General features: G+C 42.7%; 1 protein-coding gene and 1 pseudogene across 1 annotated transcript in view; both read left to right on the plus strand.

Moving 5' to 3' along the window:
• The window catches only part of LOC126456843 (allergen Cr-PI-like), a 71,046-nt gene extending 51,933 nt beyond the window's left edge, over positions 1-19,113 (plus strand). The window contains exons 7-10 of the mRNA XM_050092656.1: positions 6,536-6,700; positions 6,788-6,916; positions 7,006-7,318; positions 18,419-19,113. Coding sequence (XP_049948613.1) covers positions 6,536-6,700; positions 6,788-6,916; positions 7,006-7,318; positions 18,419-18,822 — 1,011 coding nt within the window. The 3' untranslated portion in view covers positions 18,823-19,113. The remainder of the gene's footprint in view (positions 1-6,535; positions 6,701-6,787; positions 6,917-7,005; positions 7,319-18,418) is intronic.
• Positions 3,825-3,942, plus strand: LOC126459741 (5S ribosomal RNA; annotated as a pseudogene).
• Positions 19,114-19,400: the final 287 nt, after the last annotated feature.

Below are 19,400 nucleotides of genomic sequence, written 5' to 3' on the forward strand. Positions count from 1 at the left end.
AATAATACACTAGCGATCCGAAAAATTCATGCACACCAAGTGTGAAGGTATTAACAAAAAGAAACGAACTATTTTTTGAACTAAACATCCACATAATTTTGTAATCATTTAAGAAAAATGTTCACATTGCAAAATAAATAAAAACGTAAACCCACTGATGATGGCACAGTGGTGCCGAAACATGTTTGGGTACTGAGAAAAAACGGTGTTTTGCGTAACTGACGGATCTCACATCCGACAAGTTTAACTGCAAACATGGCCAACACAAGGAGCTGCAAATCAAAATGCTGAATGATGATGTCTACCCAAATTTCGCACCAGTCGCTAAGTGTGGCGCTTAAGCGCTAATATGAGGACGCAAATCATGTTTGATTTAAATGCACACTGCAACGGTCGTGAGCGTTGGTGACCTTTCAGGTCAGACGTGACGAGCTGATGTTAGTCAAGAATGCCTTTAAAGTGACCAAGGCGGCATTATTGATTTCTCACTGATTTTGGACGAGGTCGTGTAACAGGGCTACGAGAAGCTGTCCGTTCCTTCTGTGATACTGCAAAAAGACTTGGCAGGAATGTGGCCAATGTGCACGATTGCTGGCAGCGCTTATCACGAGAATGTACAGTCGTCAGAAGATCGGAGTCCAGACGGCCATGTGGCACTGGCGCAATATACTGCATCTGCAGCACCACAGTGACACAACTGACTGTTACAAATCGGCTACTTGACTGACAGGTCCGAGGCAGACACCTTGTAGTGTGCATTCCACTGACCCCAAACCATCGCAATCTGCGACTTGAATGGTGTCAAGCGAGAGCTCGTCGGAAGGCAGGGTGGAGGTCTGTTGAGTTTTCTGATGAAACCTGTTTCTGCCGCGGTGCCAGTTACGGCTGTTTGTTGGTTAGAAGTAGGCCAGTTGAGGGACCGCAGCCAGCCTGTCTGCGATATAGATACACTAGATCTACAACTGAAGTTATGGTCTGGGTTGAGATTTCTTATGACAGCAGGAGCACAATCCTGGTTATCCCACGAGCCCTGACGGCAAAACTGTACGTCTGTCTTGTGATTAGACATGTTGTGATTTCGTTCAAGAACAGCATCCTAGGGGCTGTTTTCCAACAGGATAGCGCTCGTCTACATACCGCTGTTGTAACCCAACGTGCTCTACACAGTGTCGACATGTTGCCTTTGTGGACCATGGTACTACTCAATTCTTTAGAAAATCTAAAATTACAATCTGATTACAGTTATTTAAAGGAAATAGGAAGCCCGGGATCACTGGTGATGGACAAGCTTCTGATTGTTTTACATTTGTAATTTGACTTAAAAAAGAATTTATTATAAACTTCAATTCGGACATTTGCCCTCTTATTGATGCAGTATACAAATCTTCACTTTAACTAAATTACATACACACGAATAAGAATCATATTTGCGTCCGCAACCAAAACCATAGATAGTAGGAATGGTGAATAATCAATCATAAACAATGTTTCATGTTTAACCATATCTCAAAAGACTAGTAACACTCTACACTTACAACCCAAAGTTACACAGACACATAATACCACAACTTCATTAAAAAACAAAGATCTTAAAGCTTAATAAAACTGAACTGCCCACATAAATGTCCACAGTGAAACATGCTTATACTAAAAATGCAAAGTGGGCCAACCGAGGTCGCAAAACTCGCATACAGGAAAAATAACAAGAAAATGGTTCCAATGGCTCTGAGAACTATGGGACTTAACTTCTGAGGTCATCAGTCCCCTAGAACTTAAAACTACTTAAACCTAACATAAGGACGTCACACTCATCCATGCCAGAGGCAGGATTCGAACCTGCGGCCGTAGCAGTCGCACGGTTCCAGTCTTTAGCGCCTAGAACCGCTCGGCCACCCCGACCGGCGAAAAGTAACAATTTGCACATTCATTAAAGATACACAAATGATTAACATAAATGTTAAATAAGAATGGCTAGTAATAACTCAAGCAGTGGCCTCACTTAAGTAACTGACATAATGACTCAGAATGATTCCCAAATTGCACTTAACTTTCGACAACAGCGTTAAGGCCCACAGCAGTATTTGGAAGCAATAACGCTACGGCCGTCAGGCAATACGAGCGTTCACTCTCTATGGCTTGTGCACAAGCAGGCGGTATATGTTTATACATAGTCCGACCGGCCTCACAATGAGCGGTCCTGACAAGAATCATAACCGCACCGAGGTCAGGAAACGAGCTGACTTAGCAAATGGCCTGCAGCACAAATAGAAAACAAGGTCAAATCACAGTCACACTGGAATATAGAATAAGCAAGCCCCCAAATTCTTATGGAGCAATACTCTAACCCAGTGAATTAGCAGGAATCTTAGAGATCACTTGCAGTTTCCTTAAGGCACTTTCAACATTAAATAAACATACCAAATCCTGCCGTGATAAATGATTAAACCATTAACTCTACGGCTGCCGTGCGCTTACACAACCCCAACCAGTCCAAAAGCGGCCACTGTGTCCTAAAACAAGTTAAAATTTGCACGAAAGCCACTTAAAACACACACTCCACAGATGATGAGAAACGAAATGAGGAACATCAGCCTTCTTAGAATAGCCGCTGTGGCACCAAGTTGAGAACCATCTCCGGCAGCTACCCATGCCACAACAAGTTTCAACAATCTTCTTAGTTAAACACAGAATAAAAGTCATACGTAACTTGGAGATTGCAAATTAAGAGCTGGGAAGCTGTTCAGCGTGAGACGACGAACCCACCACAATTTTGCGCTTCAAGGTGCTCAATAATCGGCACCGTACATCCGGCGCGACAAAAGACAGGGGCGGCGAGCACGGCGGGGCCCATGCAGCGCGGTTAGGGAGGCGGGCTTGTTTTCAACACCAGCTTGCTCGTTGAACGCCGAACAGAGACTCTCTCGTCACACGTTCACCCGGAAAACCGCCGGGGGAAGCAGACAAAGATAGCAAGACAGCCGAACAAGTGAGTAGAGCACTCTGGCGCCAGCCGCCACGGCTCACTTTGCCTGTTCCATCACCACATCTGTCTGATACGGGACATCATCGGATGACAACTCCAGGCGAAGTATTAAGTAATGTGCGAATGGACGGTGTCATATTAAGAGGCGGGTAAGAGTTACTTCATCTCGTCAGTGGCTGTTACGAGGTACGCCCTGGCCGGACATCTTGTTTCACCGACAGGACTTTATTTTCCCTAACCAGCTATTCCGCCATTCAGAGTTGCATGGCTTTCCGATTCAACAGCAAAATGACACCCTGCAGGGAGTGGAGCATTGCGCCGCGTTATGTTCCCCTTAGGACATCTTTGCAGCTTTACCTGCTTGCTCCTTTCTTCAGATTAGCAAGTGTTTCGGAACCCAGCAGAATGAGACTGTTTCCATGCTATTGAAGAACGAGCGACTTCGCTACTTTTTCTCCACTTGGTACTTTTGTCGTAATGCTGGTAGCGCATTAAGGGAGTTATAGCAGATGAGAAAATTGTTGCTTTAAAGTTTCCTTGTCTGCTCCATTGTCTTGAGGACGGCAAGTATCTCTAGAATAAACAGACTGTATTTATTGGGAACGCAAATATTAAGGGAACGATCGGAGGACGAGATGAAACAGGTAAGTAGTGCCTGCTATTTTGAAACCATAGTATCTGTCTAAAATGAGATAAACCAAAGATTTAAAGGTTACATCTGGAGTGATTTCTGTTTTAAAATCTGTCAAATACAAAGTAATTCTGGTCCTTGTCAGAAGATGTAAATCTGCTCAAACGTCATCTAAAACTTTAAAATCAGCCACGCCACACTCTTCTCTAAAGCAACGGCCTTGCCGCAGTGGATACACCGCTTCCCGTCAGATCACCGAAGTTAAGCGCTGTCGGGCGTGGCCGGCACTTGGATGGGTGACCATCCGGGTCGCCATGTGCTGTTGCCATTTTTCGGGGTGCACTCACCCTCATGATGCCAATTGAGGAGCTACTCGACCGAATAGTAGCGGCTCCGGTCAAAGAAAACCATCATAACGACCGGGAGAGCGGTGTGCTGACCACACGCCCCTCCTGTCTGCACCCTCAGTGAGGATGACATGGCGGTCGGATGGTCCCGATGGGCCACTTGTGGCCTGAAGACGGAGTGCACACTCTGCTCTAAAAGGCAGACTTTCTCGCAGATGCTATAGGGTTCTATAATTAGAAAGGCTTTCCATTACCCATTAGTGGGACACGAACAGTATGGTATGCAGGCGTCTGTGGATCGGATGTTCTCGTACAAGATCGGCGCACAGTGGGCAGTCGACTTCTGACGTTACGCGGCGGATCACCAGAGGCCTGGTACAGAACTGGCTCTAAAGGCCTCGGTGGACAATCTGATTTCTTCCTTGTGCACCACGTTCAACATTTCTAAATAGGAGGGTCTCGCAAAGGCAATACACCTTGCATCCACAAGTCAAGCCGAGGTAGCACGTAGGCTCTCGAAACCGGGATCACGCAGGTTCGGTCCGCTTCCAACGAAATATGGATAATACATTTTGAAACATTTAATGCTTTTAGGGCCTGTGCTTACACAATCCTTTGGTATCACAATAAGTTACACTGAAAATCAAGTGTAGGACACACAAACATCAACATTCCTTTGAATTTAAGGATAGTATCCCTCACCCTCAACACAGGAAAGTTAAAAACAGAAGCGAGCAGTTGAAAGGACACAAACAGACTTCAATGATGAAAAATTAAAATATATCTTATCCGCCTGTTCCTCTAAACTTTTTCATCAGCGGCAGCCTTACTTTAAGGCTGGAGGGGGAATAAAAGACGGCAGTGTCGTCCACAAACAAAAACACTGGACTGGACGTTTTACTGTCGATGTTCTACAATTAAAGACAATCACGCTTAAAACACTATTTTGAGAGTCACCGTCCTCTTGCTCGAAGCAGTCAGTGACAAGAAGTCGCTTTAAATAACATGGGCATAGTAAGATCCGTTTAGAGTACGAGAAGATGTCCTCGAAAGGCCCATTCATGTAGCTGCCCGAAGATATAATGCATACAAGTAAAATCTTAGCTTTCTAAGTGTGAAATAGTACCCAAAACCCAGTCCCTGAGCGGATAAAATCTCCAACCCAGCCGGGAATCGAACCCGAGCCCTGGGGATTGACATTCTGTCACGCTGACCACTCAATTTCTCAGTAGTGTGTGTCGATAAAAGAACGGCTTCTTCCATCCAACGATTCCCGTTTGAGTTGTTGTAGTACTCGCGTGTTGATCGAACCTACTGGTAACAAATTTAGCAGCTTACCACTGAATTCCTTGGATGTTTTCCTACAATCCGATCTACCGATATACGTGGCGCAGTGGCTAACCCATTGCACTCGCTTTCGGGAGGACGATGGTTGATCTCCGTGTCAGGCCATCCGGGTTTTGGTTCTCTGTGACTTCTCTCAACCGCTTGAGGCAAATGCCAGTATGGTTCGTTTGAAAAAGCACGGCCGATTTCCTTCCCCGTTCTTCCACATTCGGAGCTTCAGCTCTGTCTCCAACCACAGCACTGTTAACGGGACGTTGAACTCCAGTCTTTCTTTTAATCCGACCTGGTGGGTATCTCAAACATTCGAGCAGGATATTTTCAGATGTCAGTGCCCCACAGTCGTAAGAAAGGTCTGTGTGCCACTTTGGTTCAACCGGTACACAGTGACCAGCTGTGTAGTAGACAGCATGTAAAATGGCTCCATTCATAACATGAATTCTGACTGTTGATCTACTACTGTCTGGCACATTTTGTGACAGACGATGTAATCTATATCATTATGTGTCAAATTCATGGATTTTATTTTATCTGATAGTGTTGATTTTATATCGTCTAGTCTGGCGTTTTAAATGCTTTTATGAACCCTATGATGGATCTAAACTCGTTGTTCAAGAAAGAATACACGCAGTAGGATCGTACAGAGATACCAGTCTGCAGCTGAGGAAATCGAGTTCGCCGAACCATTCGTAGCCAGCCAATGAAGGTTCGTAGAGTGCTCACCGTTTTGCACGACACAGAGGTCACGTGAGCCTTATCGAATGCCATGGACGTGGCGAACCTACGCCTCTGAAGTTTAAATTCCTGCTGAGATGTAGAATTAAGTTTCCCGTGCCGTTCATAAACAACCTTCGGTGATCGCCGGGATGGTAGACAAGAAGAGAAATATTGGAATCTGAAGCATCCATTGCTAAAAATGAGGGATAAAGAAAGTATGCAAAGGCGATTATATTAAACCACTTCAAAATATCGACCATTCTGTGACTGAGAGATAATGACAACAAGTGAGATCAGTCCTGTAACACATTTTGCAACGCATCAATACTTAATCTTAAGAACAATAATACGAAGGAGCATCAAGATCTAGGGTAGTGAGTAACTTTACCTGCTCAGAATCAGCCGTTATGGTACATATTTACAATTGTCCGTAAATTAGTTTGCATCATATTGCTATTTGGATGAGACACGAATAAAACTGTTTTATGTGGTCTGTTTTCCTTTTATTACTAGGATAAAGTACAAATCCAGCAACTGAATGAGGAGAACGCAATGAAAATGATTTCTCTCATGCTCAAAGGTGGTGAAGATTCACCGAATATAAAATACTATGGTTCCGTATACTATGGGCTGTTCACCATTTTCGGACATCTGATGGATCCGTATCACAAATACGGAGTAAGTAAACCTGTATATTAAAATGGCAATGAAGATTCTCATTCCCAAAGTGTGAATGGACTGACGTGGGTTCTTAACTTGTTGCAGATGACGCCAACCGCTCTCGAGATTCCGGAAACGATGACGAGGGACCCACTGTTCTACAGAGTCTTGAAGCGCATGTGGAAGGTAATGGACGGATACAAGAATACTTTGCCGCCATACCACAAGGAGGACGTAAGTTGCTAACCCATTCCGCTTAACCGAATGTATAAAACGATGTCTAGTAAACGGGAAAATAAGAGGAACTGTTCCTGCTTTTGTAGCTGATGGTACCGGGTGTAAAAATTGAGAGCATGAAGATGGACAAACTCATGACGTATTTTGACGACTTCGATATTCACGTCGATAACGCAATCGATGTGCAGAAGATCGAGGATGCTGGCAAGGTGAACGTGATTGCGCGCCAACACAGGCTCAACCACAAACCGTTCACTTGCCTATTGAAGATCAGCAGCGAGAAGGAGATGAATGCCGTGGTGCGCCTCTTCCTGGGACCGAGTGACGGCTCCGGCAAGATCTGGACGGGTGACGACATGAGGCACCACTTCTACCTGCTGGACGCCTTCGAGGTGAAGCGTAAGTGCCCGCTTTCTTTCTGTTTCAGTTTTGATCATTTGTTACTTTGTGCGATTTGTTTTCCTCTATATTCGTTTCTTACTCTTGGTTTTTCTTCACTTATTTTGATTACACGGTCAGTAACTTGTTTACGAATTCCACAATTCTACACCTCAGAAATGACTGCTGTCTGGTGGCTTTTTAGCGTCCTCACTTGCAAACACCGCTTCACTCAGACTCATAATGGTGAGGAAAGGTATTGCTTGCCTTTGCTCTTCCATGATTACGCTACAAAAATTACTAAAACAGTAAAACAGTAAGTTCGACATTATCACTTGCAGAGTACTCTTATAAAAAGGAATCTTCTGAGTTATTTAATTTTAATGCTTCAGTTGCCTAGGGCGTCGTATGCCTTTATGTCTTCCGAAGCAGTATACATATTTCTCCTGTTTATTTCCCAACCAAGTTATCCGCATAATAATGTTTGTTTGTTTTCTTTTCTTATTTATGCTCTGTTGCTTCCGTTTAAAGACCTTTCATTCATCTAGGAAAGGCTTCATAGGTATAAACTGAAACTGTGTGAATAAAACAGGTGACATATAGTGTCACGTGGATTGTCTCCTCAAAAAGCTGTCGATATTTTTTTTTTTTAAATTCTGTTTCACTTAAAGCCATCGAAGAGACAACTACATCAAAAACTTGCATGTTCTCTATTTCCTCCAACAACGAAATTCCATAAACTGCTCAGCCAGTCTTGAATCTCTACCTTACCTTGAGCGCAATGCTTGGTGTTCACCTTTAATTAATGCCTACAGAAGCTCACATTGGAGTACAAAACTGGGGCTTGTAGAAGACACTCATGATCTTGTCGATGATTTTTGAGGGATCATCTGTCTTCTGACTTTTGGCCGCCCACGAAGTGCTCTTTTGTACCAATCTCTTCATCTCAGAGTAGCACTTGAACCGCAAGTCCTCAATTTTTTTGTTGGATGTATACCAACTATTAGTATGCTCTTTGCCTGTCTAGGCTACTTCTTATATCGTCCTTGTTTCGTTCGTCATGTGTTATTTTGCTTCCGAGGTAGAAGAATTTCTTCGATTCCTCTCCTTCTTGATCTCTGACTTTGATAACTTTACGTCTAATTCTCATTTCCTCTCCTTGTCATTATATTCACTAATTTTAGTTTGCTCTCGATCGATGTTCTATGCCGATTAGACTATTCATTGCATTCAACACGTCCTGTAATTCCTCGTCACTGACGACAGCAATATCATCATTGATGTCCTGAATATTAATCTCACTCCTGAACCTTTTTTATGTTTGCGTCATGCATTCTTCCCTGGATAACTTGACCAGTAAAGGATAAAGAATGCATTTCGCTGCTACACCCTTTCTAAACCAAGGACTTCCGTCTTGGTTTTTGTTCTTACAGTTCCCTCTAGGTTCTCTACATGGCACTACGAAATGAATCAAACGATTACAAAAGGCTATAAATATTTAACACACCGCGATAGATGGTTAAGAATTACAGTGAATCCAAAAGAAATATCAATTTTCTTTTTGCATAGATTGTGGCTATCCTACATGACTACTGTTGGTCACACAGACATTAAGCAATAATTCGTTGTACGCCGCACACACTGAATTATATGTGGAGCACCGACGTGAGTACATTACAAATGCACAGTTTCAATTTTGGAACTGTTTTTGGGAAACATGGCACCTACTCGTACACAAGGTCTTTCACATAACCCCATAAAAATGAATCCATGGGTGTCAAGTACGGAGATCTAAATGCCCAAAAGCAAAACACAGGTGTCAGCATGTCCAGAAAGAGAAATTCAGTGGTTAGGAATTGAGGGTGCTCCATCTTGCTGAAAGATGTAATCTATGGAACACGTGTCAAGCTGTAGCGTCAACCAGTGTTCAAGTATGTCTAGATAGGGTTTTTTTTAAAACATTTAGCTCGATGTTCAGTTACACACCAAGGCATTTCCTGTACTCACATTTGAATGTTGTGCTGGGTAATCTTACCTTCCGAATTGTGGAATGTTGTTTACGGCTTAAAATGTGACGTTAACAAACGTTTCTTCCTGCCTGGCTTCCAAGATCATCGTAGCGTAATTGAGTTCCGAACGATTTCATTTACAGCTCTCTCTCTCTCTCTCTCTCTCTTTGCGAATGTTGTTGGCATTTTGAGGTGATTGTATCGCCGAAAAAATCTGAGCTGTGATAACAGAACGGCAGCTATTAAATTCCTGCGGGGAGAATGCCTTCTGAACGCGATCGCAATGTTCACGTTTGACGCAGGACTTTTCATTTACACATCATCGCACAGGTGACTGCTTCCGATTCAGTGCGTATACGCAATGATTGGAACTATGAACTTCCTTTTATATCGCTGCGCTTTGCATGTCGATCGAAATTCTGAATTTTCTGTTACATTCTCTGTAATTTTTATCGCTATACCGACGTCTATTTGACTACTCTGCAAGTCACACTCACTTTTGGCAGAGGGCTCACAAAACCACTTCCCGACTGTCTCTCGTAAGTTCCACTCTCGAAAAGCACGTGGAAAAAGGTACATCTAAATAATATTTCCATGCGAGCTCTGATTCCTCTTTCTTTATTACAATGGCTATTCGTCGCTGAGGAAGTGAGACTCAGAAGAAGATTTTCGCATTCGGAGAAAATAGTTGGGGATTGAAATTTCGTGACAAGATATCTTGCTTTAATGATTGCCACACCAACTTGTGTGTCATCTCAATAACGCTGTCTCGCCTATTTTGTGATAACACAAAACGAGCTTCCCTTCTTTCAACTTTTGCAATGTCCGCCGTTAATCCTATCTCATAAGTATTCCATACTGCGCACCAATATTCCAGAAGAAGACACGGAAGCGCGTTTTGTAGGCAGTATCTTTAGCAGATTGGATGGTTCCAGTTTAAGTTGTTCATAACTGTAATCACTATGTATCTTAGTTGAAACAGCGACCGTTATATTTCTATGACCTATCGCGTAATCAAAATTTAATGGAAACTGTTTAGTAGTCATACGGAGGTTTTCAAACATTTTGTAGTTCAGTGTCAATTTACACATTTCTCACAATACAGGTATCTTGTCTAAATCATTTTGCAATTCGTTTCGATATTCTGGTAAGTTTACTAGGCGGTAAAGGACTGCATAATCAGCAAACAAATGGTCTGTTCAGGTTCTCTCCTAAATCGTTTACGTAGATTAGGAATAGCAGAGAGGCTTCTCCCTTGGGAAGTCTCTGGTATAAGTTCGGTTTCACTGTATCACTTCCCGCCAATTACCACGATCTGTCTTTCTGACAGAAAATCGTGAATCCATACGCACAATTCAGATGATACTACACGTAATTTGATCAGAAGCCGCTTGTGAGGAACGGTAACAAGAAACTCTGAAAATGTAGAAACATGGACTAACCTGAGATCCCTTATCTGCACCGTTCATTATTTAGTGTAAAAATACAGCCTGATGCATTTCCCAAGGACGGCATTTTCCTAATTCTTGCTGGTTATGTGTCAACAGATCTTGGAGATATTACCTAATGTTGTAACATATTACAAGTTCCAAAATAATACTGCAAGTCGATGTTAGTGATATGGGTCTGTAATGTAACGGATTATTTCTACTTCCTTTCTTGAGTATTTGTGTGACCTGTGCAACTTTCCAGATTTTTGGTATGGCTAAGTATTAAATAGCCATGGCCGTTTATAATTGGTATATTCTTTTATACACCACGTAAGTCTACAACTTCATATGTTTCCGAAAAGAAACAAAATGCGAAAAATGCTGCTGGCCAGTGATGCGCCTATGTCAGGGGCTCACATAATGGACAGCAATGCTTAATCTCTAAACTGGACGGTGTAGATAGAACTTGCGTATTGTCAGAAGTTTGTTTACTGCAGAACAGTGCAGAAACCCTTTCCCTGCTTATAGGGCACATAGCGTGGCGTCGTTGCCACCTTTATAGTATAATATTTCGGAATGTATGAAGTTCATAACAGTGAAACCAAGTCTGCGGTCACTAATCGTACCTCTAGTTTTCACTGTCGTACAGAAAAACGTACATATGCCACTTAAAAAATCTGACTTGTACTGAAAGTGGTATTCGTTCACTTCTATAGATTACGCATACCTGCCCATTATGTGAGACCATGACAAAGGTGCATCCCTGGCCAATTTCATTTCTCACATTTTGTTTCATTTAGGTAAGATATGAGGTGGCAGAGTTGCGTGGGATACCCTGTATATACAGGGTAGGTCAGGAGAGAAGGAAAATACTTTAAAGGGTGATAGTATTAATGATTCTGAACAAAAAACATCAAGTTGACGTATGCCCTATTCCGAATAGTTTTAGAATAGAATGGATTTAATGTAAATTTCTATCTCGGATCCGTTTGGAGTAAGGCATATGTCCACATGAAGTTTTTTTTTCAGAATCACTAACACCATCATCCATCAAAGGAATGTACTTTCCCTCCTGACACACCCTGAATACACGCGGTGTCTCTCCTAAGGGTCGTGTCCGCAGCTCGTGGTCTCGCGGTCGCGTTCTCGCTTCCCGAGCAGGGGGTCCCGGGTTCGATTCCCGTCGGGGTCAGGGATTTTCACCTGCTTCGAGATGACTGGGTGTTGTACTGTCCCCATCATTTCATTATCATTCATCAAAGTGGCGAGACTGGACTGAGCAAAGGTTGTGAATTTTTACGGGCGCTGATAACCGCGCAGTTGAGCGCCCTGCAAACCAAACAACAACATCATCATCATCATCATCCTAAGGCCCGTCGGACAGATTTTCTCTGGGTATTCCTGCAGATGTTTACAAATTCGTTTTTGGATTGTGTAGCTGGGGTCAGCTCTGACAAATAGTTCTCATTACGACTTTCATGCGACGCCTGATGTCAATGGAAAGTGTCAATTTGTGTCCCAGTACAGACGGAATTTTACGTGCCCATTCGACAGAGTGATCTCAGATTAGTCTAGTGCGATATTTGTTTTATCAACATGAATTAAGAAGGACAGTAAGACTGGAAGAGTAACCAGCATTCCAGCAGCTACAGTACTGTCCTAGACCGCACTGACTGCTAGCATGTAGTGCCACTGAATTACTGCTGAATAGCTGTTCATTCTTCCTGTTATACTGACGCTGTGAATGCACATCGATAGAACGAATATCGGATAATTTGGGAGCACTGTATCGAATGAGCACGTAAAATTCCTATTTTAAAATAATTTTGTTTGTAATGGAAAACAAACGGAGATTATTGAACAAGGCCTCGAATGACATATGTGACGAGCAGTAATTGTTTGGGCTGACTCCATCTATACAATACAAAAACGAAATTGAAAATGTCTGCCGAAACACCAGAGAAAATGCGTACGACGTCTCTTAGAAGAAACAGGGTCATTCAGAGTTATTCGAGAGAAATACGTCTGAAGGTTACTTTTGTACGTTTTTGTTGAATCATTCGCCCAAACTACGTATCCAAGTACAAAACTTAACTACATTAAATTTCCTACAAAAAGATCGCGCTCGTTTTTCTGTAAGACTAATAGTGTGCACGTAACGAGCGAGAGAATATGAAAATCTTGTGTGAGGTATTTAATGGTGTTGCGGGTTGCATAAAACTCATCGTAGGGCAGCTGAATCACCCTGTGTAATATAAAAGTCAAAGTCGTGACTGACTGATTCACTCACTGACTCATCGTCCCCCAGACCAAATCACTAAAAATAGACATTTGAAATTTGCAGAGGGTTTTGGTCTTCTACTGTGAACGTCTTTTAAGGCGGGATTTTTGGATATTCGATCCATATGGGAGTGAAATAAGGGGTGAAAGGCTTTGTGAAAGTATGTCGTTATTAAGGCAATTTTGAAGCAAGAACTACGAAAATTCGAATTTGGCTTCTCAGTCAGAAATAAAATAATCCTCTCTCAGAGATTCAACAAGGGATGACAAGTCTTATGAAAATCTTCCATTATGAAAGCGTTTTAAAGCCAAATCTATGAAATTTTGTATGTGGCATCACAGTTAGAAATACAAAAAATACCGTAAGTATTTCAGTATTTTTGGAAATTCCATCCATAAGGTCGGAAGTAGAGGATGAAACTTTTAACGAAAATATTTCACTATGAATATTTGAATCTGGCTTGTCTTTTGTAAATAAGAAACTTTGTGTTGCAGTGCTTTTGGAAATTCAACCGCTAAGCAGTCGAAATAGGGCCTGGCTGGTTCACTGACTGATCGTCGCAATGTCAATACCGCTAAGGATAGAAACTTGAAATTTGGAGATTGCGTTACCTCATACTGTCGACATCGTTTAGTAAGAAACTGTATGACATTTCATCCCTATGGGGGAGACGTAGGGAATGAAAAGTTTTTTTGAAAATGCGTCACTATTAAGGTCACTCTGAAAGTAGATGTATGAACACTGGTATTTGGTTTCTGGGTCAGAAATAAAAAAATACATGCTTCTGCATTTTTAGAAATTCAACCACTAAGGGGTGTAAAATAGTAGCTGAAAGTTTATTTTCAAAATATACAATTATTAAAGTACTACTAAAGCATTTTTAAAGCTATATCTCTGCAACTTGTTATTTGACCTCTCGCTAGGAAATAAAAAATACAGGTTTCAGTGGTTTTGGAAATTCATCCACTAAGGAGGTGAAATAGGAGATGACAATTTTTATCAGAATAATTCGTCATATTAAAACATTTTTAAAGCTGAATCTATCAAATCTGTTATATGACTTCTAAAGAAGTGTGTGTTAGGGTACGGTAGTTTCTATGGAAGTATCACCAGAAAAATTCAAAACGCATGCTTAAGAAAGACATCTGGCTCCAGCTGCAAGAGTCGCCTTTTGGTCAGAAATACATGCGGAAAAGACTATGCTGCTATGGTCTTAACTGCTGTGAAAAAAGTTTAAAAGATGTTACAGTCTGTGAACAATATGAAAATTCAATTAAAGATTAAAAAATCTATCCAGACCATACAGTGTACACTTGTAAAACATAGACTTTTTTATCTTATTATATATATATATATATATATATATATATATATATATATATATATATATATATATATACACCCGTTTGTCGGAATACTTGGCGGAATACATACACATCGTATTGAAAGAAGTGGTAATAAACGATGTTCACTTCGAAGAGGGACATCCCTAACATAATGCTCGACCCCACCTACATCACCCCCGTGAACGGGAGGGGGGTGACTTTGAAATCTTAAATAGGAACCCCTATTACTTATTGTACATTTGGATTATCCGTGAGAAAATATGTAACTTCTGTATAAAACATTTCTTTCGTTTAATAATAGATAGTAATCGATACACGTGAATGTGGGGTGACAATTGTTGAAAAAAGGGTAGGGTCTCAATCGAATACACATCCGATTAAGACAATGGAAGTACTTTTTTGATATTTTTGGTACTGCTATCATGTGACACCTCCCACAATCGAATGAAGTACAGACCGTGATCATGCACTCAGTCCGTGGTCAGATTGTGCTTGTTACTTCAATGATTCTGACTGTACACATCACGTCGTAATTGTTCCATAGTGTTAACGATTGCAGAGAGGGTCGATATAATTTCCGCGTATTTTGAGGCTCGTCGAAATTTTGATGGGGCTCTCGTCAAAGGTATACTACTCTGTTCCCCGATAAAAATGTTCCGTCTGCAACGACGTTTCGCAGTATTGTCCACCTGTTTACTGAAATGGGCATTGTTAAAACTAGAGAGAGAGTCCGGCCACGGCCTGCGACAATGTTGCTGCAAATCCTCACATCAGTTCTCTGCAAATTGTGCGACGTTGAGGAATTTCAAAAATGGCTCTGAGCACTATGCGACTTAACTTCTGAGGTCATCAGTCGCCTAGAACATAGAACTAATTAAACCTAACTAATCTAAGGACATCACACACATCCATGCCCGAGGCAGGATTCGAACCTGCGACCGTAGCGGTCGCTCGGTTCCAGACTGTAGCGCCTAGAACCGCATGGCCACTCCGGCCGGCTGAGGAATTTCGCAAAGAAGTGTCCTATGCATACTGCATACACAAATGGCATCAATTTCATCTATCGCTGCATCAAGAACTGCATGGTGATGATTTTCACAGTCGCCTGAAGCTCTGCAACGGGATACAGGAATAACCGGGATAATTTCGTTTCACAGATACTTTTCCCCGATGAATCATATTTTACGAATCGTGGTCAAGTGAATCGACATAATACGCATTATTGGTCAGTGGAGAATCGCAACTGGGTAAGGGAACTTCAACGTCCATGGAGTGTCAACGTTTGGTACGCAGGTAATTGGTTAGTACTTCATAGGAGGTAAAATGACGGGTCAAATGTACAGCGACATTGTGGATAATGTGTTACCCAGGCTAATGGATGATGTTCCACTTCAAACGAGAATGGATATAAGGTTTCAATACGATGGATGTCCAGCGCATTATTCACGACTAGCTTGAGGATTTCTGAATCGAGACTATCCAGGTCGATGTATTGGACGTTGCCCACACGTTCAACCGATTTGACATCTGCTGATTTTTTTCCTCTGGGGATGACTAAAAGACGGAGTTTACATGGATGTACCAATAACCCCCGAAGATATGCGGCAGCGAATTCGCAATGAATGTGCAAAAATTGTCGCAGAGACACTACTACATGTCGGACAGTCATTCAGACACAGAGTTGCAATATGCATTAAAAACAATAGTCAACATTTCGAATATTTGCTGCACTGAAACACTTATGAGAGGCAAGGGGACTAACAGCAATCGAGCACCCCGATATAATGAGAGGCAAAGGGAGTCACAGTAAACAAGCACCCTGAGACAGTGAGAGGTAAGGGGCTCACAGTACTCAAGCAGCCCAAGATAGTGAGAGGCAAAGGGACTCACAGTAATCAAGCACCCCAAAATAGTGAGAGGCAAGGGGACTCACAGTAATCAAGCACCCAAAGATAGTGAGAGGCAAGGGGATTCACAGTAACCAAACACCCCAAGATAGTGAGAGGCAAGGGGACTCACAGTAACCAAACACCCCGAGATAGTGAGAGGTAAGGGACTCACAGTACTCAAGCAGCCCAAGATAGTGAGAGGTAAGGGGACTCACAGCACTCAAGCAACGCAAGATAGTGAGAGGCAAGGGTACACACAGTAACCAAGCACCCCAAGATAGTGAGAGGTAAAGGGCTCACAGTACTCAAGCAACCCAAGATAGGGAGAGGCAAGGGGACTCACAGTAATCAAGCACCCCAAGATAGTGAGAGGCAAGGGAACTCACAGTAACCAAACACCCCGAGATAGTGAGAGGTAAGGGGCTCACAGTACTCAAGCAGCCGAAGATAGTGAGAGGTAAGGGGATTCCAGGAATAAAGCATCCCAAGATAGTGAGAGGCAAGGGGACTCACAGTAGCCAAGCACCCCAAGATAGTGAGAGGTAAGGGGCACGTGTCACATGATAGCATTTTCCCAAATATCAAATAACGTACTTTGTTTTTCGTAATTGGATGTGTATTTTAGTGAGATATTACCGTTTCGGAACAATTGTCATCCCATATCCATGTTTGCCGATTATAGCGCCATCTATCATGAAACGAAAGAAATGTTTTATACAAGGGTTACATATTTTTTCACGGATAATCCAAATCTATCCACAGCTTGTGGTCTAGCGGTAGCGTTCTCGCTTCCCGAGCACTGGGTCCCGGCTTCGATTCCTGGCGGAGTCACGGATTTTCGCCTGCCTCGAGATGACTGGGTGTTATTGTGTCGTCTTCATGATCATCATTCATCCTCATTGCGGTCGGAGGACAGGCAATGGCAAACCACGTCCATTAAGACCTTGCCTAGTACGGTGGTGCGGGTCTTCCACATAGTTCCCCTACGCTCTGCCAAGGAGTATGGGACCTCATCACCAATCGAAATCTCCAGTAAAAAAAATGGGGGTTCCTATTTATGATTTCAAAGTCACTATCCCTCTCAGCTTCCCTCTTCGAGGTGAACAACGTTTATTACCATATTGTTTTTTAATCCGATGCCTATTTCGCCATATATTCCGACAAACAGTTTTAAATGCCTCATCCTGTATGTATGGCGTTTCCGCAAGAGCGTGCAAAAATGTAACACGACATAGAGAATGCTCTACTGAACAATTTGACGTATGGAACCTGGGGTTGTGCAACTTTAGAAGATATGGAAGTAAACTTGTATACCGTTTTGTCTAGTATTACTGTTTTCCAGCTTATTTACAACTAACATAAGTACAGTATTACACATATTGTGCTGTTTATTTACATGGACATTCTTTATTTCCTGCAAGGTACATTCTTTAGTTCCTGCCAGGAAACAAGAAGGACGATCTTGATTGCTAGGAAGTCATGATTCAGGCTTTGTTTACTTTACTTTTCCGTAAGGTGGCTCTGTTCAATCGTATTTACATTGTCTCATTACGGAACGTTCTATGAATCACAGACCCATTCAACATGACGGTGCACCACCTCACTTCAGTGTGGATGTCCGCAACCATCTTGTTGCTCTATTTCCTGGTCGCTGGATTGGAAGGGGAGGCACTATTCCATGGCCCACGAGATCACATGACCTGAAAGCCCTTGATTATTTCCTATGGCCATACCCGAAGTCACTTGTGTATGAGTCCCCAGTGGATGTGGACATAGAATTAGTTGCCAGAATTCTAGCTACCTGTGATGCGATTCGAAACATACCAGGGGTATTTGACAGGACGCGTCGGAGTCTTGTTCGCCGATGTCATGCTTGCAATGAAGTTTGTAGCAGTCAGTTTCAGCACATTTTGTAAGATAGGGGACAGATGGTACGTTCATTGTGTCAATGATGGTATATGCAGTTAAGTGTAACTAATGTAAATAAAAAAGTACCTCCTTAATGCCCCCTGGCGTGTCCGAACCCAGGTTCCCTACCACAAATTGTTCAGTCCTCTTAAATTTTTGCACGCACTTACGGAAACACCCTGTTGTGTATGTTGACTCGTACCTTTATGTGCCGTTGATGAGTGTTTCCACTCCAATCCGATCATTCTTTGTCGACAGTGAATAGTGGTGAGAACAGTATCGTGCGCGGCTCGCGCCAAATGTTCCTCGTTGCGGAGGAGGCAATGGCCTTCCGCCAGATGCTGAACAGAGTGGAGGCGTCGCTGAAAGGAGGGGAGAAGCTGTCGCCAGGGGCGGACAAGGAGAAGTACGACGGATTCCCCCATCGCCTGCTGCTGCCCCAGGGCCGCCGCACCGGCCTGCCGGTCACGCTGGTCGCGATCGTGACCGACTCCAAGGGCAACGGCTGGGAGGGCCAGAGGATCACCGACCACCGGGACCCCTTCTTCCCCATGGACCGGAGGCTCTTCATGTGGGAGCTCGAGACTGTGCCGAACGCGCACGTCGAGCACGTGAATATCTTCCATCGCAGCATGAATGAGCTGAACGTCTCTGAGGAATGAGGTTCGCTGCTCTGCCTAGCTTCACCGAACTCCAACATCAGACAGTGAGGTTTCAAAGTATTGCCCGACTGTTGTGATTATGGAGTACCGCACACCGTTTGTATTCCGTGATAGTATGAGTAGAGGCAATTAATGAACTTGTTAAGTAACAGCTACTTTCCTATCGTTCTCTTGTCCCTCAGTCGTATTGTGTTGGCAGACATTCATAATAAATGATTACAGATGGTTATTTGGGTGTCCCTGCAAGATTGTTTTGTAACTTTTTAAGAAAATAAAAATTTTTCAACTCAACATTGTTAATTTTGTGTAATTTTGTTACTGTTTTTGCTGTGGCTGTTGGTTGTTTGCACTTCTACTACCTTTTTCCCTCTGTAAATATTTCTTTTCAAACCAAATACTAAATATTGAAACAACAATATTCAAATATTTACTTATTGCATTCTGGCAACATTCCCTCCAGTAAACAAATCCATACAGCACAAAAACGTATAACGTAGAAAAGTCTCTACATGGACCCGCCAGGTTAGCCGAGGGCGCAAATGCACTGCTTCCAGGACTCTGGTAAGCGCTCCAGCCCC

This window comes from Schistocerca serialis, chromosome 2 (assembly GCF_023864345.2).
Source record: "Schistocerca serialis cubense isolate TAMUIC-IGC-003099 chromosome 2, iqSchSeri2.2, whole genome shotgun sequence".
In the NCBI taxonomy this organism is placed as follows: Eukaryota; Metazoa; Arthropoda; class Insecta; order Orthoptera; family Acrididae; genus Schistocerca; species Schistocerca serialis.